Source organism: Onychomys torridus, chromosome 10 (genome assembly GCF_903995425.1).
Source record: "Onychomys torridus chromosome 10, mOncTor1.1, whole genome shotgun sequence".
Lineage (NCBI taxonomy): Eukaryota > Metazoa > Chordata > Mammalia > Rodentia > Cricetidae > Onychomys > Onychomys torridus.
The window spans coordinates 43,290,627-43,312,173 of NC_050452.1; the positions used below are offsets into that span (position 1 = coordinate 43,290,627).

The 21,547-nt window shown below is 47.4% G+C and overlaps 2 protein-coding genes across 2 annotated transcripts; one reads left to right on the forward strand and one right to left on the reverse strand.

The window, feature by feature from the left end:
* Nucleotides 1-3,804: 3,804 nt before the first annotated feature.
* On the forward strand, nucleotides 3,805-4,063 carry LOC118592533 (metallothionein-2-like). The gene has a single exon (XM_036201589.1). The coding sequence runs from the start codon at nucleotides 3,805-3,807 to the stop codon at nucleotides 3,988-3,990; it is 186 nt and encodes a 61-aa protein (XP_036057482.1). The 3' UTR covers nucleotides 3,991-4,063.
* Nucleotides 4,064-9,802: 5,739 nt separating this feature from the next.
* On the reverse strand, nucleotides 9,803-19,994 carry Uchl1 (ubiquitin C-terminal hydrolase L1). Its single transcript, XM_036201555.1, has 9 exons — nucleotides 19,794-19,994; nucleotides 19,650-19,661; nucleotides 19,019-19,147; nucleotides 16,295-16,445; nucleotides 14,137-14,222; nucleotides 14,005-14,052; nucleotides 13,375-13,441; nucleotides 12,336-12,394; nucleotides 9,803-10,207 (listed from the first exon to the last, which is right to left on the reverse strand). The coding sequence occupies exons 1-9, from the start codon at nucleotides 19,824-19,826 to the stop codon at nucleotides 10,121-10,123; spliced, it is 672 nt and encodes a 223-aa protein (XP_036057448.1). The 5' UTR covers nucleotides 19,827-19,994; the 3' UTR covers nucleotides 9,803-10,120.
* Nucleotides 19,995-21,547: the final 1,553 nt, after the last annotated feature.

Genomic DNA, 21,547 nt, shown 5'->3' on the forward strand with positions numbered 1-21,547 from the left:
CTGCATCACCCAGCATCACCCTTGTATCTCCCAGCATCACCTCTGTATCACCCAGCATCACCCCTGTATCACCCAGCATCACCCCTGTATCACCCAGCATCACCCCTGCATCACCCAGCATCACCCTTGTATCTCCCAGCATCACCCCTGCATCACCCAGCATCACCCCTGCATCACCCAGCATCACCCCTGTATCACCCAGCATCACCCCTGTATCACCCAGGATCACCTCTGTATCACCCAGCATCACCCCTGCATCACCCAGCATCACCCCTGCATCACCACCCAGCATCACCCCTGTATCACCCAGCATCACCCCTGTATCACCCAGCATCACCCCTGTATCACCCAGCATCACCCCTGTATCACCCAGCATCACCTCTGTATCACCCAGCATCACCCCTGTATCACCCAGCATCACCCTTGTATCTCCCAGCATCACCTCTGTATCACCCAGCATCACCCCTGTATCACCCAGCATCACCCCTGCATCACCACCCAGCATCACCCCTGTATCACCCAGCATCACCCCTGTATCACCCAGCATCACCCCTGTATCACCCAGCATCACCTCTGTATCACCCAGCATCACCCCTGTATCACCCAGCATCACCTCTGTATCACCCAGCATCACCCCTGTATCACCCAGCATCACCCCTGTATCACCCAGCATCACCCAGCATAACCTCTGTATCACCCAGCATCACCCCTGTATCACCCAGCATCACCCCTGTATCACCCAGCATCACCTCTGTATCACCCAGCATCACCTCTGTATCACCCAGCATCACCCCTGTATCACCCAGCATCACCCCTGCATCACCCAGCATCACCCCTGCATCACCCAGCATCACCCCTGTATCACCCAGCATCACCCCTGTATCACCCAGCATCACCTCTGTATCACCCAGCATCACCCCTGTATCACCCAGCATCACCCCTGTATCACCCAGCATCACCCCTGTATCACCCAGCATCACCCCTGCATCACCCAGCATCACCCAGCATCACCCAGCATCACCCCTGTATCACCCAGCATCACCTCTGTATCACCCAGCATCACCCCTGTATCACCCAGCATCACCCAGCATCACCCAGCATCACCTCTCTATCACCCAGCATCACCCCTGTATCATCCAGCATCACCTCTGTATCACCCAGCATCACCTCTGTATCACCCAGCATCACCCCTGTATCATCCAGCATCACCTCTGTATCACCCAGCATCACCCCTGTATCACCCAGCATCACCCCTCTATTACTCTTTATTGACATGCAATCACCTCTGAACTCTCCAGCAAGATTATCACAGACGTAGCCCCTCAGTCTTGAACCTGAGGCAATTTTCTTTGGTCTGTAACTTTCAAAAACAAGAACAAAAACAAAACAGGGCTGAGAGATAGTTCAGCAGTTAAAAGCATGTAGTGCTGTTGCAGAGAACCTGCATTGAGTTCCCAGCACCATCTGGTGCCCTCCTCTGGCGTCTATGAGCACTTGCCTTCATGTGTACACATCTTCACAGTCACACATAATTAAAGCACAACAAATCTTTTTCTTTTCTTTTCTTTTTTCTTTTTTAAAAAAGAAAAGTCTATACCCTCAAGAATGTGGATATCTCTTTACTCTTCACACCTCCTGGGAGACAGAGTGTGCCATCTCACCATAGAGAACATCATTGATGGGTTGGAGCTTTGAGGAACTTTGAGGATTTTTAAAAAGAGGGTAATCTGCCAAGGAAAGGTCTGGTTTGGGCATCAGCAAGTAAAAGTGCTTATTGCCAAGCTCAAAGATCTGAGTTCAATCCCCAGGACCCACAGAGTGGAAGGAGGGAACTGACTCCCAAAAGTTACCTCTGTCCTCCACACACATACATTGGTACACACACACACACACACACACACACACACACACACACACACACACACAATGAATGTGATTTAAAAATTTTATATATATATATATATATATATATATATATATATATATATATACATTGAATTATTGATGGGATTGGGGATTTAGCTCAGTGGTAGAGCACTTGCCTAGCAAGTGCAAGGCCCTGAGTTTGGTCCTCAGCTCTGAAAAAAAAATTAAAAAAAACAGTAATAGATGATCTAAAAGCATAGGCCTTAAATCCCAATACTCAGGAAGCTGAGGCAGGAGATTTGAGAGTTCAAGGTCAGTGTGGCCAATTTAGTGAAACCCTATCTTTAAAATACGTGTGTGTGTGTGTGTGTGTGTGTGTGTGTGTGTGTGTGTGTGACGTATATGTATACACATTTCTATAATCTGATGCTGAGTTAAGGATATGAACTGTGAACATGACCAAGAAACCATCAAATGCCTTAATTGTTCAAATCCACATATTTTATACTAAGATGGACTGCCTTTCTATTTTGAGACAGGATGTAGCTATGTTGTTCAGGCTAGCCCCAAACTCCTTGGCTGAAGTGATGCTCTGACTCAGGCTCCATAGCATCTGAGACTACCAGTGTGTGCCACCATGCTCAGCCCTCAACTTTAACATTTTAAGTCCCACTGAGATGATTACTCAAGAATGCCCACAGGTACTAAGTCCACCATGGCCTGGCCTACGTGTGTTCTTGCATGGGCCTTCTGTGGGGAGGCCCCGCCATCCGCATCCTGCACAACTGAGGAGAAGTGCCACACTTGACACCAGACAATCTAACTATACAATGAGTTCACACTGGCAAGACCACACTTGTCTCCCAATGAATGCTAACCCCAGGTGAGCAACTGATCAGGTAAAGTAATGATTTAAAAAGATCACACCAGGGCTGGAGAGATGGCTCAGAGGTTAAGAGCACTGGCTGTTCTTCCAGAGGTCCTGAGTTCAATTCCCAGCAACCACATGGTGGCTCACAACCATCTGTAATGAGATCTGGCGCCCTCTTCTGGCCTGCAAGCAGACATGCAGGCAGAACACTATACATAATAAATAAGTCTTTTAAAAAATAAATAAATAAAATGATCACACTATTCAAAGAGGAAAAGAAAATAGCTCTGCCAAATTAGCCCACTGGTCCATTACCTAACATGGCAGAGTGGGCAGGAAATTGAGTGTGGTCCAGATCAGCTGAGGTTTCAGAGAAAATAAAAAATAATTAAGTTCTGAAGTAGTTCCGTCACGGTGCCTGTTGAGAAGAGGACAGTACAAGGGCTGGGAGATGGATGGGTCAGTCAGTGGGGTTTGACCCTAGCATCGTGTGAAAAGGTGAGTGTGGTGGGGTACACGTGCCATCCCAGCGCTGGGGGGCCAGAGACCAGTGCTGAAGTTCACCGACCAGTCAGTGTACCCTTAAGGGCCAGAGACCAGTGCTGAAGTTCACTGACCAGTCAGTGTACCCTTAACCGGACAACTCCAAGTCCCAATGACAGATAGGGCTCTAGAAACAAAGTGGACAGCATCTGAGGACGTCTGAAGTTGTCTTCTGGCCTACACACATACACACACACACACACACACACACACACACACACGCACGCACGCACGCACACACGCACACGCGCACACGCACACACGCACACACATACACACATATGCAAACATGCACTCACACACATATGCATGCCACCCACACATACACCAAACGACCTTTATGATACAGGAGACTAAATAAATGGTTTCAGCTGTAAATTGAAGAAACTTGAAAGTATGCTAGAATTAACAACCAGGAATTCAGAGAAGGGTTCTCAGTCCTAGGGGAAGAACTTAAAACTTTATTATAATCACACACTTCAATTCGGCTTGTCATCCGTCTTCAGCCGCTGCCCCCACTCGCCATGGACCCTAACTGCTCCTGTGCCACAGATGGATGCTGTTTCTGCTCCGAGTCTTGCAAATGCAAAGAGTGTAAATGCGCCTCCTGCAACAAAAGCTGCTGCTCCTGTGGCCCCGTGGGCTGTGCCAAGTGCTCCCAGGGATGCATGTGCAAAAAGGCTCCGGACAAGTGCAGCTGCTGCGCCTGAAGTGGATCCCCTCAGCCGCGTGTAAATAGAGCTATGTGTAGAAACTTAATTTTTTTTTACAACCCTGACCGATTCTCCACACCTTTCTATAAAGCATGTAACTGATAATAAAAAGCGTTGACTTCATTAACTAAAAAACAAACAACAAAAAACAAAAAACAAAAAAACAAAAAAAACCACAACCTACTTTATTATAAAGATATGGAGTCATTCTTGAAAGCTTGGAAAATGAGATCTAAAGTTAAGTCCATCATGATCTTGATGTCCAGAAGCAGGGAAGAACTGGGTTTTCAAGAGTAATGATAGAAGCTGGGCAGTGGTGGTGCATGTCCTTAATCCCAGCACTGGGGAAGCAGAGCCAGGCGGATCTCTGTGAGTTCAAGTCCAGCCTCATCTACAGAGAGAGATCAAGGGCAGCCAGGGCCACAACAGAGAAACCCTGTCTCAAATAAACAAAGCATAAAAACAAAAACAAAAGATGGAGTGTGCTGGGGAGATGGCTCAGTGGTTAAGAGCACTTGCTGTTTTTGCAGAGGACCCGGATTTGATTCCCAGGCCCCAACTGGTGGCTCACATTGGTAACTCATTCCAGGAGATGTAAGAGGCCCGTATGTGGTCCGCATGCAGACATGAAGGCAAAAGCATTATACACTTAATAAATCTAAAAAATGATAATAAAGAATAAATAATAGAGATACAAGATACCTATGATGACATAGATATTTAATCTCAGCACTTAGGGGGTCAAAGGCAAGTGGATCTCTGTAGGTTTGAGGATAACCTGCTCTACATAGAGAATTCTAGGCCAGCCAGGGCTGCATAATGAGATCCAATTAAAAAAAAAAGAGAAAACTAAAAAAATAATAAAGATACACACAGATGAGAGAGAGAGAGAGAGAGAGAGAGAGAGAGAGAGAGAGAGAGAGAGAGAGAGAGAATTTTACAGGGACATCCAAGCCAAAATGTTGGAAGGATCCATTGAAGTGTGAGGCCATGATGCTTAAACTTAGCTTTGCCAGGCCCATTTGTGCCCAGGAAATAGTGTTGGGTGTTTCTGTCTGCTTTGGTCTGAATGTTGGGAACACCACTTAACAAACAAGTAACCTTAGACAAGCTGCCTGAGCCTCACCATGTGGCAGTCTTCCATCTTAGAAACAGGGCCAATACCAAGACCACACAATGCAGGCAGATGTGTAGTACAGAGTAGGGCCAACACTTCACCAGGCTTTATGGACATACGCATGCACGTCAGCCAGCTGTCTCATGGGTTTCCTTTGCGAACATTTCTCCATGTCTGTGGGTGTTTAGTCAACGCAGGGATTATCCCAGTAGTCTATAATCTCCAGGGACCCAATTAGATATTGGGGTATTTGTTTTAAATGGAGATTTTAGCACCAGATACCTTTGTCAGTTGAAAACTTACATCACCTAAGACCAGTAGTGCCACTTTAAGGAGGAATGAATTAAGGGAATAAGCTAATGTATAAATCTTTGACAAATCCAAGATGCCGAGCAGAGGGCCTCTGAGTCACACCATCCCACATGGATCTGCCTTCCCATGGAATTCAACATGGACAATCTTCACCAGCTTTTAAATATGGTTTTCTTATATTATTTTGGTGTTGAAGATTAAATCCAAGGTTTTGAGCTTCATCCTAGCCCTGGTCCAGAATTCTCAGTGTTTTTAACATGAAATAATGAGGTGGGGACAATTTCTTTGCTCAGTGACTGAGACAGAACCCAAGTCAAGGACAAGTTCAACTAACTTAGCATCAACTGATGACCCTAACTCGAATGAGAATTTAAACATCCCTCATGGGGTGGTGGTGGCGCACACCTTTAATCCCAGCACTCAGGAGGCAGAGCCAGGTGGATCTCTGTGAGTTTGAGGCCAGCCTGGTCTACAAAGCGAGTTCCAGGAAAGGTGCAAAGCTACACAGAGAAACCCTGTCTTGAAAACCCCCAATAAATAAATAAATAAGTACATACATACATACATACATACATACATACATACATACATAAAAGGCATCCCTCTAGCTTCAGCTCTGGGCAGCTAGACTCATTTGAGTCACTGTCCTTGTGGATTAGTCTTATCAGCCTGGCAGCATCTAGAATTACCTGGGAGACGGCCCCGTGGGCATGCCTGTGGGGGATTATCTTGGTTGAGTTCAATGACGTGGGAAGACTGTGCTGACTGTGAGCAGGGCTACTCCCTCGGCAGGGATCCTGGGTGGCACACACAGAGGAAGCCAGCGGAGTCCCAGCACTCTCACTGTTCTTGACTGTGGGTGTGACGTCATGACCAGCTGTGTCCAGCTCTAGCCGCCTTGACTTCCCCAGCATGATGGGATGTATGATCTGGGAGCCCAAGTGACCCCCTCTCCCCTCAAATTGCTTCCGTCGGGGTATTTATCACAGCAACAGGAAAGGAAGACAGCTGGATTTTAGCTTTTACATTAATAGGAGGCTCACAGACATCAAAAGTTGTCAGCAGATGTACATGCGTGTACACACAATGGAATAATATCTTACCACAAACAAGAATGAAAGCCTATTGTTTATGGCAACCTGGGGAGGAATGGATCCCATTATGCTAAATGAAGTAAGCCAGGGACAGACAAATATTACACACTCCTGCTGGAAGCTAAAACTAAAATTGATCTCATGACAACTGAGGAGAGTGGCCACTAGAGGTAGGAGCTGGTAAATGGGCTATGGCAGAGGAAGATCGGGCTTACACAGAAGTTCTAGTGTTTCGGGTGGGCAAGGTGACTACAGTTTACACCTTACATATTTTACAGTTTGAAGGTTTTCAAGAGAAGGAAATAATACATGTTTAAGGAGATGGAAATGCTAATTGCCCTGATTTGATGATTTCACCTTATATACATACATCAATTATCATACTATCCCCTGAAAATATGTAATTATTTTCGGTCAAAACTAAGAAACGTTTTCTATTTGGTGCTCGTGTGTTGAACGTGCATGTCAATCAATGAGCATGTCAATCAATGCGCATGTCAATCAATGTGCATGTGGGGGTCAGAGGACAACCTGCGGGAGTCGGCTCTCTCCTCCACCATGTGGGTCCTGGAAATCAAACTCAGTTGTCAGGCTTGGCAGTAAATGCCTTTACCAGCTAAACCACCCCGCCGGCCCCCAAATAAGGAAGTTTGAAAGTGCTGTCATCATAGAAGCTAAAAGCCAAAGAAGGGTTACGGATGCAGCTAGCTCAGTTGCCAGGGAGCTTGCCCAGCACAAATGAAGCCCTGGGTTTGACCCCTAGCATAGCATTAACAAGGTGCTGGTACATGCCTATAATCTCAGCACTTGAGGAGGTGGAGACAGGAGGACCAGGAGCCCAGGTCATCCTCAGCTACACCAGCTCCAGACCTGCCTGAGCTATAGGAGACCCTGTCTCCAAACACAACAGGGCTTGCCAGGCGGTTGGTGGCACAGGCCTTGAATCCCAGCACTCCGGGGCAGAGGCAGGTGGATCTCTGAGTTCGGGTCAGCCTGGTCTACAGAGTGAGTTCTAGGGCAGCCAGGGCTACACAGAGAAACCCTGTCTGGAAAAGCCAAACACAAAACAGGGCCTAGGGAAGCTCAGTGGACAAAGTGTTTGCCACTCAAGCACGAGGGTGCAGTTCAGATCCCCAGAACTCACATGTCTTAGTTAGGGTTTCTATTACTGTGATAAAGCAGTTATGACCAAAGGTAACTTGAAGAGGAATGGGTTGATTTCATCTTATAGCTTGGAGTCCATTATCCCAAGAATTCAGGGCAGGAATTCTCAGGCACGACCCTAGAGTCAGGAACTGATACAGAAGCCATGGAGGAGTGCCGTTTACACACTTGCTCAGCTTATTTATACATCCCAGGACGTCAGCCCAGGGGTGACACCCACAGAAAGCTGGGCCCTCCCACATTGATCATCAAGAAAATGTGCCATGGGCTTGTCCACACACCAATGTAGTGGGAGCACTTTCTCAGATGGAAACTCCTGGAATTTCCTTCTCCCCAAAGGACTCTTAGCTTGTGTCAAGTTGACATAAAACTAGCCAGCCCACCACAGAAAGCCAGATGCAGTAGCACATGCTTGTAATCCCAGCATGCTTAGAGCAACATGGAAGGCAAAGGCAGGCAATTCCTGGATGCTGTGGGCCAGCTCACCTCAAGTAACAGCAGCAAGCAAGAGACTGTCGCAAAGCGAAGACCAACACCTAAGTCGACCTTACTGTGACATACACCCCAAAAACATGAAGGCAGCAGGGACCCCAGTTATCAGGATTCCTGTCCCCAAGGACAGGGCTCTTCTGGAGTCAGGATAGGCAGCATGAGGCTCGCCCTGCTCTACGGAATTCCTGTGACTAGGAACTGTGAGATCAGCTGCAGAACTAATGTCCACATTCAGTCTTTCTTGGAATGGATTTTTTTTTTTTTTTTAAAGAGCTCCTAGGAAGGAATTACTGAAAAGCAAAAATGCAGATGTTGACTGGAGTATGTCAGATATGGGAACTGCCTGAGATAGCACCAATATATTCCTACTGATGCAGATGATTGACAGGAGACAAAGCTTCCTGCCTTAAGAATTCCAATTTAGTTGAAATCTGTCTACCTCAAGGCCACTCCAGCTGTGGGCTTTACCTGGACTTTCTGCAACCTCAGCCAAGTGACAGATTCCAAGAGGAAAAGCTATGAGTCAGGGTGACGGTCCTCTTTACGTGACACCAGGAAGTGGCACTTAACCACTGTGCTCTTGAAGCCCAAAGCTCCTAAAGTTTCATCAGGGAAACACTAGACAAACCCAAAATCGGGGCCGGAGAGGCCTCAGTGGGTGAAGTGTCTGTGGAGCAACTACGGTGAGCGGAGTCCGATCCCCAGAACCCACTTAAAACCCAGATGCAAGGGTGTGAATTTGTAACCTCCGCACTCCTGCAGTGAGATGGGGAGGTGGAGACAGGAGAGTCAGCAGGAAGCTCATGTGTGCAGCCCCAGCAACTGTAACCAGAGACCCTGCCTCCAACATGGCGGAAGAGAAGGGACTTCTGATAGGCTGTCATCTGGTCCCCACGCGTTCACTGTGGCATTTGTGCCTCAGACAGACAGACAGACACACACACACACAATGTCAAGGGGGAAAAAGAAATCTGAAATCAAGGGGCAACTTGCAAACTGTTCCTTCAATCCTGCTCAAAACAATCCAGGTCATCAAAACTAAGGAAGACTGGGGCAATGGTCACAGTCCAAAAGACCATGTTAACACACGATCCCTAACCGAGAGGTGACGTTCAGGAAACACTAAGAAAACATCACACTAGGGACTTCAGCTAACCGTGTTATCAGGATCGATTATGTGATAGCAACATAAAACATCAATGACACAGAAAACTTCCTGTGGGCTTTTCTGAGACTGTTCTTAATCTAATATATATATATATATGGATAGGCGATTTTAAATCTCACTCCATAGCTCAGGCCAGCCTCAAACTTGTGGCAATCCTCCTGCTTCAGCCTAGTGCTACGATTACAGGCTTGAGTCACCATGTCCTAGCCTACAACAAACTTTTAAAAAACTAGTTTCTACAGCTATGTATAGGACTGTAAGAGCACAGAAATAAAAGTTTGGATTAAGCACTAAACCAATACTATTTAATAATACTTTCCTTACCTGCCATCAGATGGAAGGTAAGAAATTTGTCTATCACTTGTCAAAACAATCTGGGAGACCGGGGGTTGGGGGGTTGAGGTAGGGGGATGAGGGAGTAGGGGGTGGGGACATGAAAGAGAAAATAAAAACCAGCCGATCCTCTTTTACCAGCAGAAAAGTTTTACTATTCCTTTTAAGGACAGACAAACCACACCCAAAGCCTTCACTTATAGACATAAACCAAAAAAAGCCATAGATATCAAGGTACGAGACACAGTAGGGGAAATGCTTCGCCTCTGAAGTTCACGCGGGCGTGGCTGTGACAGAGCTCCCCGGTGGCCTGGGTAGGGTGGAGGTGACGGGGCTGTGGAACCTAAGACGACAGCTGTGGTTATAAGTGCTAAAGCTGCAGGTCAAAGGCAGGGCTGCGTGGGCCTGCCCAGGGAAAGGGGAGCGGCTGGTTTCCTCCCGCAGGGTTTAGGCGGCTTTGCACAGAGCCACTGCGGAGAAGCGGACTTCTCCCTGCTCACGTTCAGTGAATTCTCTGCAGACCTTGGCAGCGTCCTAGAAAGGAGGGATGGTATTAATACACAAACAGAACCTGCTGGAGACAGGAATTGCAAGTCACAGAAAGAGTGTTTCCAAAACCTAGTTGAGCAGTTTACCCTCATCAACTTTAAAAGGGTGGAGGTAATGGAAAAAGACCCAGGGGCCAGGACTCAACTCTACTCCACTTTAACTCAAGACTGCCCCATGACAAGTGACTCCATGTCCTTGTGCCTCGTGCTCAGTCTGGCATAACTTGGCTCACTAGTGCTGGGAAGTGACCAGATCTTGGACGCTCCAAAGCCCAGTCGGTCCTCTATAAACAAGGGTCTCAATCACAGTGGCCAAGAACCAGGGTTCCACTGTTGAATTCACAGAACCTTGAGCATTCGGCCTCTGCATCCCAGATCCTTATCTTAGAGGAGGGGCAAGGAGTCTCACTTCCTGCATCACTGAAGGGACTCAACAGGAGGTAGGACTCACTTAGGGTGTCACCCAGCCCAGGAGTCAGCAACAGCAGCCTACAGGCCCAACCCGGCCTCTTGCCAGTCTGGTGGACAAACCTTTGGCAGACACAGGCAGACACGTTCGTGTAGGGACTGTCTGGCAGAGCTCGGAGCTGCAGAAGCAGCAATGGGCACTTGCCACAGAGACCCAGGCCACACAAAGCCCCAGGACTTCCTATCTGGCTCCTCCCAGAAAACCTTAGCTGACCCCTACTGTGTGCACACCCAGTGCAGAGGGAAGATTGATTAGCTGCTGCTGCACTACAAATAAAGTTGATGTCCTGTATTTTATAAGACATTCCTTTGCAATGGCATGATGATTCTATTCTGAAGGCTCGTTTTTTAAGCTAAAAAGGCCTAGAACATTTCAGAACTGAGTTTTCAGTAGTTGCTTCTAACAGGATAGCTGCATGGTCCTCCTGAATCTTCAAGATTTCTTTTTTGTTTGTTTGTTTGTTTGTTTTGTTTTTCGAGACAAGGTTTTTCTATGTAGCTTTGTGCCTTTCCTGGAACTCATTCTACCCCAGGCTGGCCTTGAACTCACAGAGATCCGCCTGCCTCTGCCTCCCTAGTGCTGGGATTAAAGGCGTGCACCACCACCGCCCGGCTTTTTTTTTTTCTTTTTCTTTTCTTTTTTTTTTTTTTTAAATAATTTTTTAGTATATGAGTGTTTTGCCTACATGAGTATCTAGGTACCACTTGCATGCCTAGTACCTGTGGAGGCATGAAAACAGCATCAGAGCCCCTGGGAATGGAGTTATAGATGATTGGGAGCCACCACATGGTGTCAGGAATCAAAGCCAGATCCTCTGCAAGTGCATCAGCACTCTGACCTGCTAGGCCATCTCTCTAGCCCCTTATTTTAGTTATGAGTATGTATGTGTATGTGTGGGTTGGTACATGCTTGTGGATGCCCCTAAGGCTGGAATCACAGGTAGCTGTGAGCTGCCTGGATGCTGGGTACTGGAAACTGAACTTGGGTCCTCTGCAAAGGCAGCACACACTCTTAATAATTGAGGAGCCACCTCTCTAGCCAATGATCCTGAATCCCCTGCTCTCCAATACCAGCAGACCACGTGGGAAGAAAAGAAAAAAAAATATATATGTGTATATATATATATATATATATATATATATATATATATATACACACACACACACACACACACACACACACACACACACACACACACATATATATACATATATATACATATATACATATATAATTTACCTAGCCAAAATTTGTAATATATACCCAACAAGGCTGACCCACACCCAGAACCCTTGGAGGACTAGGGAAGGTAGAGGAAATTGATACTCCACTCTTTAGTGATGGTGTAACCCGACAGGCAAACAATGGCTACCTCAATCCCACACTAGAGCCAGACAGTGGCTTTTGAGCCAATTCTAACTACAGGTGGCACACGAAACAGATTAGTCAGGCCTTCTTTGAAGGATCCTGTTTAAAGCCACCTGCCATACAGCCAGGCAGACAGAATGACTAACGTGATCTTGAAGCCCCAAAGAATGCTGCTAACCAACATAACTGGCACTGGTATTCTGAATGTCAGCACAATACACAGAAGTAGCTGAAAGACGCGTGTCTGCAACGGACAGAAATGCATTCCAGGGATTACCTGCAGCAGAGAGTCTTCGGAACTGGTGCCATGGTTCACTGGAAAGGGCATTCGCCCATCTAGAACAAAGAAGCCAGGGCGTCAGCTTTCCCTGCACACTTTCAGGATATGGCAGCCGCCCAACCCAGGATTTTTACATTCTTCCAAAGGCTGCTACCGTTCCAACGAGGGAAACCCAATTTGGAAGTGACAGGATGCTCCTAGCCGGTCACTGACAATTCTAGTCTATGGTCAAGATCACACGGGCCTGACCTGGCTATGCTAATGGGGAACTGCACCCCCATTTTTAGCTAAAACAACGTCAGGCTGTCTCTACAAGAAAGAGTGCTCTGTGTTTCCAACTGCCCTTTAGTGACTGCAGATTTCCCTGTCCCTCTGCCCTGGGGAGTCTACGTCTGAGACGATACAGCTACAAGCCTTTCCCACTAAAAGGGATGGATTTTACACGATGGAGATTCCCTTTTATCCCATAAGTAGAACTGATGCCCAACAGATCCAAATTCACTTTACAACCTGGGGATGGTGGTGCATGCCTTTAATTCCAGCACTCAGGAGGCAGAGGCAGGTGGATCTCTAGGAGTTTGAGGCCAGCCTGGTCTACAGAGTGAGTTCCAGAACAGCCAGGCGTATGTAAAGAGACCCTGTCTCAAACAATCTCACCAAATTCACTTTACAGAAGCATCTTCTGTACTATTACAGAAGGTCATATTCAGGCACTGATCCTTGTGGAAATCTATAATATTGGGGGCACTGTAGGTGAGTGGGGTGAGGGAACACCATGAATCTCTACAACTGATGCCAATCTTATTTACCCCCCTCACTGGCCTGTCACTGAAGCCACTCACTGGGTATTTTAGTTGCCTGAGGAGGGTCAACTGGGTGTGACAGAGGGCTAAATGTTCCCGATGGAATTACAGTTATGGCTTCACAAATCACTGCATACATACTGCCAGGAAGTCACACACCAATGGTGTAAGGCAGATTAAGTCTGAACAAATACATGACAGTCTACTGGATTCCAAAATGGAGCACTACATACCAAGTTCATAGAGGTGGCCATCCACATTGTTGAACAGAATAAAATGAAAATTCACTTTGTCATCTACCTAAAAAAAAAAAAAAAGTCCAGAAAAAAAATTTAACAAGGTAGCAGACGAACTTATTAAAAACATTCCCTCACTCTCCAAGTGGAATATATCTTCATTTAAACCTACAGAGGCAGAAATGCTGGAATGGTGGGGCCTGCTCTACAGGCCTATATGCTGCATGCTTTTTAGTGGGAAGGAGATCAGGCCTAGGGAAGCGTATCTTGCCTTAAGTTCAGAAGGCAGAAGAGACAATTGTGGCAATGCAGGCCCTGGCTTCTAAGTTAAATTTTGCAGAGGGTCTCTTCATACACTATGGCTTACTTATCTTTTGGTGCTACAGGCTTACAAGCCAATCACAGAACTGACCACTGACTGCCAAGTAGATTTCTCAAACTATCTGGGGGGAACAGATCAAGTCTGGATGTTAGAAGAGGAGGATTTTCTGGGGTCGGTTGGCCTTGTTGGACAACACTTGGTGGTCACTGCATTGCGATAAGTGATTCCTGTAAACAGTCCATGGGAAACAGAGGGCGTGGGAGCGGGGCAGCCTGGCTCAGGCCTGTGTTCACATTGGTATTTACCCGACACTGGCCCTCCTGGGCCACCGAGTCATGGGCTGCCTGGATGGCCTGCAGAAGAGAGGAAACCGCTAATTAGCACGCGGTGCAGCCCTCCAGAACGACTTCAGAGTGGCGTACAGAAACCCTTCCTACCTCATTCTTCTCAAAGCACTTGGCTCTGTCTTCAGGGGACATCTTCTCCGTTTCCGAAAGAAACTGTTTCAGGACTGATCCATCCTCTTAAAAAGGAAAGTACACGTTAGCACAGATCAGACCATGTAAGAGGGTACACATTTATTGCCCACTTAGGCCTTTACACAGCTGGCCCTATGAACCACCTCAATCCACACATGGCCTCCGGGGATGTGGATAAGCTGCCCCTTTTCCCAGAGCTTCCCGACCACTCCTTGCAGCTGCAATCAGGCTGGTCCACACTTCCAATGCACACGTTCTTTCACCTGGTCCCTGACACCCCAATCCTGCCCCTCTTGTGTCTCAAATCTCACCACTTCCTTACAGCACCCATATGCTTGAATCATGTATTTGTGGGGTCCTAATCCCTTAAAAGCAGAGCCTACTATGTCTGTGGCTGACTCTGAACCACTTCCCAATTCAAATGGAACATCTATTTTATATATAGAGATGGTGCCACAATAACACTCTAATCTAGTAACAGTTTCAAAAACCCAGATTTCTATTTCAGACAGGCAAATGGAATACAGAATGCCATTGGCATAAAGGCCGCAGAAATGCGAAGACCTGTGCTCTCTGGCTGAGAGCCCAGTGCTGACTGCCTGCCTTTGGTATCAGCACTGCCACTGCTCAATGGAGTAAGGACAGGAGGCAGGAGACTGACCCAGCTACAAGAACAATTCCAAAAGACCTCAGCTCATCTGTCAGCTCTAGATTTAACAAATTTGGTTGGTGGAGATCATCTCAAAATCTGGAGAGGCTGAGGGTGGGTTCCACAGTACAGTGCTTGCTGAGCCCTGGGTTTGATCCTTATCACTGTGAAAATAAATAAAAGAAAACCAAAACCTGGAATTGATGGGGATCCTCTACCTCCAATGAAGGGCTGAGTCAAATGATCTCTTGGACCTCGGCTCTACCATGGTTCTAACATTCCATTATCAGCCTGACCCCAGAACAATTCTAGATAAAGGCTTCCCAGAGGAAATAAAAAGGACGAAGACACAGCCTTCTGATCCAGCTTCATCACATCCATACTTGAAAAAGAACTTCTAGACTTAGGTACTTATGAACAAGCAAGCATTTTAATTTAAAATGTACACAAGGGTACTTTTCAATGCAAGCATCTTAGTGAGAATAATTTTATATGTTAGTGTGCATGTGTGTGAGATTAACCTCAGGGCCTTGTACTGAGCCATACATATTTTTTTGGACACAGGTCTCTCAGTGGCCTTGAATAAGCTCCTATGATCCTCCTGCCTCAGTGCCCTGAGTAGCTGGGTCTTTCTTTGATCTGCAGGAGCAACAGTGCTGAGGATATTCACTTTGTAGCCATTCCAAATTAGGAGATGGCGAATTACTATTATTATTATTTTTTTTTTTTTTTTACAAAGGACGTTTTAATCCACCCCAGCCACGCCCATCTGCTTCCAGCACAGCTATGGCTCGTTTTCAGCTCCGAAGTCAAGAGACCACACAGCTCGCAAAGCCTAAAAGATTTATTCTCTGGCATTTTAAGGAACGTTGCTGATTCTTGGCCTAAATCACACGTAACTGCTCTGTGGGTGTAACATTTTCTTGCTGGCTCTTGCTCCTCTCACAGCTTAAGGACTCTGCCCTCTCCCTACATCCTGTTCAGCTTCTGCTGGAGGAGGGCGGAAGGCCTCCACCTGACTTTGCTCTCAGCGGCAGCCTTCAAGGTTTCAACTATCCTACGCCTTCCGGTGCCAGCGGCTCTCAGCTGTGCTGGTCCCTATGTCCATTAGGAGACAGAATCGCTGCAGATAGATAACCAGAAAATGTGGATCAGTAGGGCCCGTCACCATTTCTTAGAATTTTGAGAATTAAAAGTGGCCAGGCGGTGGTGGCGCATGCCTTTAATCCCAGCACTCGGGAGGCAGAACCAGGCGGATCTCTGTGAGTTCGAGGCCAGCCTGGTCTACAGAGCGAGATCCAGGACAGGCACCAAAACTACACAGAGAAACCCACCACAAAGCTACGTCAAATAGTCGGGGAGGGTCCACAAAGCTGTAGTACTCTAACCCCCATAGGCAGGCTGTGGCATACACCCACACCAATTAAAAAAAATTAGCGGACGACCAAATTATTAAGCCACAAGTACCAAATTCCAGCTTGTCTTGATTATTGGCCACTGCGTGGATCAGCCCAATGGTACCACAGGAGTTCCCGATGGTCTGCTTCATGAAGTACACTTTAGGACTAACTTCCTGTCCCTTCAGTTCTTCAATTTGTTTTTTCCTGAAGTTTTCATGCTGTGAATGGAGGGAAAGGTTTTTTTTTTCTTTTTTCATCTCAAAATGCAAATGCATATGGCAGCCCAAACAGTTCTAATGAGCTGCACAGTGGGATACATGACCATGAGCAGGGGCCATGGTTCTAGATGCTGCCCGATGACCAGAGACCAGCCTGTCTCCCTCCCACACCCAAGCAGGCCAGAGGGCTCCACCCTGATGCTGCAGTGCAGACACAGCCTTGGATGCTGCCCAAGGCTGTCTAGACACCGCGGCAACCTTTAGCTGGTGATGGGGTAGCATGAAATCCAGGAAGAGCTCAGCTCAGGGTTTTCTCCCTTCCACAAGAACAATGACTGTATTTCATACAGGTGTCCTAATCAACCTTTGATCAGCACCCAGTGGTAATGCCAGCTGGTGTCTGTTTCTCTATTCTTTAACTGTTCAATTTGTGCAAGAGTCAACATCTTTAAACAAGCTTTAACCATTCAAAGGGACAAGAACTTCCTTTCCTGTTTGTTTTGTTTTAGAAAGACATTGATGGACTATGATTTCAAAAACAAAACAAAACAAAAACCTTTTCACCTTGTAAGAGGAAGTCAAGGCACAATACAGCAGACTAACCAAAGGACAGTAGCAATTGTCTGGAGAGACTCTGCTATGTGAATGGATTTCCTCAAGTCATTGCCCGATTCTTGAACAATGACTCAGGAGACTATCTATTCCTCTCACTAGTGAGTTTGGAGGAAGACTTGCCAGTTAAAAGAGGTGCTACCGGTATGGAACTGCCTACAGCCCACAGCCAGCAGAACTCACACAGCACATCAGCCAGCGTGGCTCCGATTCTAGCAGCCTTGCGTTGACTGTTCATGGAAACGAAGTGTGCATTTACTCTGTGGCTCTAGAGCGGGAGAAAGACGGTCTGTCCCACAAGATGAACTGGAACTCCACTCAGGATGTTCTAGCACCCCATTTACTGTTGAGGGTTTCACACCTCTTAAGGCTAATTGGCTACAACTGTACAACAGACTAGCCACCCTGTAGCTATCTGGGTTCTTGCATGGAGAGACTTCTGTACCAATCTCACTGCTACAAAATCAATTAAGATGTTTATTTAGGGTTTTCCAACATACCCCGAGTCAGGACTGATGTTTCCTAAATTAGCTGGTGGATAGAAGTCAAACCAAGCTTCATTTCCCATTAAAAAGTCTTCAGTGTTTTACCCATTATATATGCAGACTAGGTACTGAATACATGGAGCAGACTGGGCTGCAGCTAAAGGGCAAAAAGGCAGCCAGAGAGCTGGAATGTTCTCTAAAAAGATCCACTGGAGCTTGCAAAATGAGACCAGGGAGCAGTTGAAAGCAAACAGGCTGCTGCACCGCCTCCCAGAGGCCTTGCCTGAGTGCTGCTCAAAACCTCCAAGTCATCATGGCTCCCATAAAGAACAGCTCCAGGGACAGCTCAAGTAGAGGGGAGACGGCTTCGGTGCAGTCAAGGAAGCCATCCTGACATGCTGTGGTTGCAATAAAAGCTTCGGCTATAAAACACGTCACTGAGATCTTCCAAACTACACGGTTGAACTCCTAATAGACCATTTGCTAGGAGGAAGGCCTAGACCTTCCCATAGAGCTGAGTTTGGGCCGAGGATGGTTCTAGAACACCTGCCCTTAGGATGGTACTTAATTAACCTCATCACTTAATTAACATTTAGAGTAATGCCAGACATGCAAATGCCTCCCAGTTTTGCCCATTCCATCCCCTCCTAAATGTGTGGGCCACTGATAGCAACAGGGGACAGGCGATACCATGATTTACGGGGACTCTACACACTGCGAGGCAACACATAGCCTACTGCTTTGTTTTTATAGCTGATGCTCAGTCTTTTGGGTCACATACATCCCCCAACACTGAAAGATGGAAGACAGTTTCAGAAAATGAAAGCGTGTTTCCATTGACTGTGCAAAAGACCCACTTCATCCAGCCACAAGGTCAGAGAGGTAGAGGCAGCTGCTGAAAAGATTCTGTGTGCCAATGATTCAGCTTTAAAAATCAGGTTCAAGTATGTACCTGCTGTGGGGTGGGGTGGGGATGGGGCATGGGAAGGAGAAGAGCCCCAATCCACCAGAAAAGCAGATGGAGGTGGTAAATGAAGAGAACCTTTTGATTTAAAAACCTTTTGAAGAGGGCAAGCCAAGCCCTCTTCAATTTACAGCTAGGTGGGAGTCTGAGAACCAAACAGTGACCTTACAAGGAAACCACTGCCATCCCCAAGTGGAAGCAAAGCTCAGAAAAATAAAAAGAACCAAGTGAGTAGGAGTTCTTTCTCTGGGTAATTGGAAAAAAACAAAACAAAAAACAGACGGGATCAGTAGGCTCCTTCTCTTGCAAATTTAAGGCAAACAGCCAATAATGGCCATTATAACGGGTGCGCCAATGAATAGGTACCACGAAAATGCAGGCACCTCCCATTCTAGGAGGTGGAATCCTTATTCCCTACTTTACAGAAGGGAGGGACAGCGTGGGTTAAGAGCGCATCCCATAGCACTGTGCATCCATCATCCGAGACCCGCTCATCGCGGACCTCACCCTACCTGGGCCGTGAGGGGAAACAGCAGCAGCAGCGCGCAGGCAGGGGATGGCACGGAGCCCAGAGTCTCCTCCTCCAGCCCTAGGACGTCCGCGAAGCGCCACTGGCCGGCGACCCCCAGCCTGGCCAACACCTGCAGAGAGGAGACCGGGCAGCCAGACCGAAAGGGCCAGACGAGGGAAATGGGTACCTGCTAGGGGGCGGGGTCAGCACGCGCATCCCTCCCCCTCCCCCCCCCCCTTCCCCCACCCCGCCACAGGTTTCCCCCACCCGAGACTGGGAGGAGTCTCCGCGGCGTCCCACCCTCCGCGCCGCGCAGTGACACAGCACAAAGCTCGGCCCACACGTGGCTCCCGCGAAGCCCTCGGACTAGAGTCTCCGCTTGGCAGTCGCCACGCCCTCGAGAGCTGTTCCCCGCGCTCGCTCCGGTCCGCGGAGCATCCTCCACCACCTCTCGGTGATCGCTCTCTCAGTCACCCACCCCCAACCCCTCAATAACTCAGGGCCGAAAAGACATCCAGCAGGGCGCCCCAACCCGGCCATCTCCATTGCGCAGGGCGCGGCCGGCTGGGCGTCTCCGACGATGCTCCCCGGGGACAGGGACGGGGACAGAGGCTGCGCACCATGCCACTCACTTTGTTCAGCATCTGAAAGGCAAATGCAAAAAAAAAAAAAAAAAAAAAAAAGGAGAAAAGATAAGAAAGCGAGCTGATTCGGCTATCTGGCCGGAGCTAAAGCCTGGCGCTGCGTTCCCATGACGGCCCAGCAGCTGCGCTTACCTCGGGGTTAATCTCCATCGGCTTCAGCTGCATCTTGGCGGACCACAGCAGCAACCACCACGCCAAAGAGCCGGGAAAAAAAAACAGCCGGCGGAGCCGCCCAGGCTGCACCTATAAAGCGATGGCCCGACGCACTGGGGAAGCCTGAGCAGGGGAGTCAGGGGCAGAACCAAAGCGAGGAAGACGCCAAGCGGCCTCGAACCCCCCCATGCACCGCACAGAGTGGTACAGCCGAGCCCCCAAACCTTGCAGTCTCACTCGCCGGTGAGATAATCTGTGGTTGTGGAGATGGTTTTTGTTGGTGGGTGTTACTTGAGCGCATGGAGCAGCCTTTTTGATGGAGCTTTTAATTCGGGGCGAAATTTCTGGAAACCCATCCTCTACCGTCTCAATCACTCCAAAGTTCGAGGGTCTCTGAAGCGTTGAGAAAAAGCACAAAATCAACAGGTATATATAGATATATAGATATTTAATATAAATATAAATATTTGTCGTCCCCTCCCATCTCGGAACAGTTTGTACTTAACCCCAGACAATTTGTCCTCCATGTTAAGTAGAACTCAGGCTCATTTTTTTGTTTTGTTTTGTTTTTTGTTTTTTGTCTATTTTTTTTTTTTAATGGACTGCCTAGAATAAAACATCTGATATGTAGCCGATAGTGCATTAGTGAGGCTGATGTAATGTGACTCGTGGGGAAGAACCGGCGGGTCGTGGGGAAGCGGTACCAGCAGGGACGGGTAATGCAAGACACAGAGAATACAGACGGTGGAACACTTTAGAAGAGATCAAAGAAAAGATAGGTGATTTTGAGACAAGAGGCTTAAAGGGAAAAGCTTTTTTTTTTTTTTTTTCTTCAATGGGAAAGGCCTTTTTCAAAGAACAGAGGCTTGGAATAATATTCTGGTCTCCAATGCTTTCAGCAGAGAAGCAAGGGGGTTGCAAATAAGGGAACCATGGTTCTGTAGTGATCTGTAGCGTGGGATGTGTTCTTTCCAATAGGCACATTCAAGAGACGGAAAGAAAAAGCTTTTGCTGAAAGAGGGACCAGATTTGCATCAATCGTCAGGAAAGCTAAACCCCAGAACGAGGTGGCTGAGGACAATCAGAACAAATGCTCAGGGAACAGACATGCTGTTTCAGAGGCCGAGGTCAGCAGGGACTGGACAGGATGCTGGGAACCAGCATTGTTTTTACAGTGCGGTCTCTCTGGTCGGACCCTTTACTCCGGCCATCTTATTTCATCCCGAGAGGGTCCAACGAAGCTACTGCATTAGTGAAATTTTATAAATCAGGATCCGGGGCTTAGAAATGTTCATTTGCTTGGTGTCACAATTGGAAAGGCAGGCAGGCAAACAAGCCCTGGAAAATAGGGCTGGAAGGGCCATTCTCTCTGAAGATTCAGCAATGTGCTACTTCAATTTTCTTCCCATTTTCACTATCTGGGAGAAAAAACATGACCTTCATGTACCAAGTGAGAGGCAAGAAGACATTAGCCAGGTCCTAATGAGTGAATGGTATGCTATGTAAATTACATCTCAATGAAGTTGCTAAATAAAAGCTTCAAGACAGGTGAATATAATCCAAAACATCTGGTACACTGGCTGCGGTTTTTGTCTTTTGACAGAGACAGACTACATTTCCAGCTCTCATTATCTCTTCAATCCACAAATATTGCTTAAGCACTTACGACTGCTGGTCCCCGAGCTTGTGGACGCTAAGGTGAATCCAGGACCAAGTACAGACACTTCCTCAGG

What these genes read in the sequence shown, in the direction of transcription:
- LOC118592533 (XM_036201589.1), top strand. Translation starts at nt 3,805, where the DNA reads ATGGACCCTAACTGCTCCTGTGCCACAGATGGATGCTGTTTCTGCTCC.
- Uchl1 (XM_036201555.1), bottom strand. Translation starts at nt 19,826, where the DNA reads ATGCAGCTGAAGCCGATGGAGATTAACCCCGAG. An exon ending in TGTTTCCCCTCACGGCCCAG is followed by an intron (nt 16,446 to 19,018) that starts GTAGGGTGAGGT and finishes CTCCATTCACAG; the next exon opens with CATGAAAACTTCAGGAAAAA. An exon ending in TCAAGACAAGCTGGAATTTG is followed by an intron (nt 14,223 to 16,294) that starts GTACTTGTGGCT and finishes TTCCTTTTTAAG; the next exon opens with AGGATGGATCAGTCCTGAAA.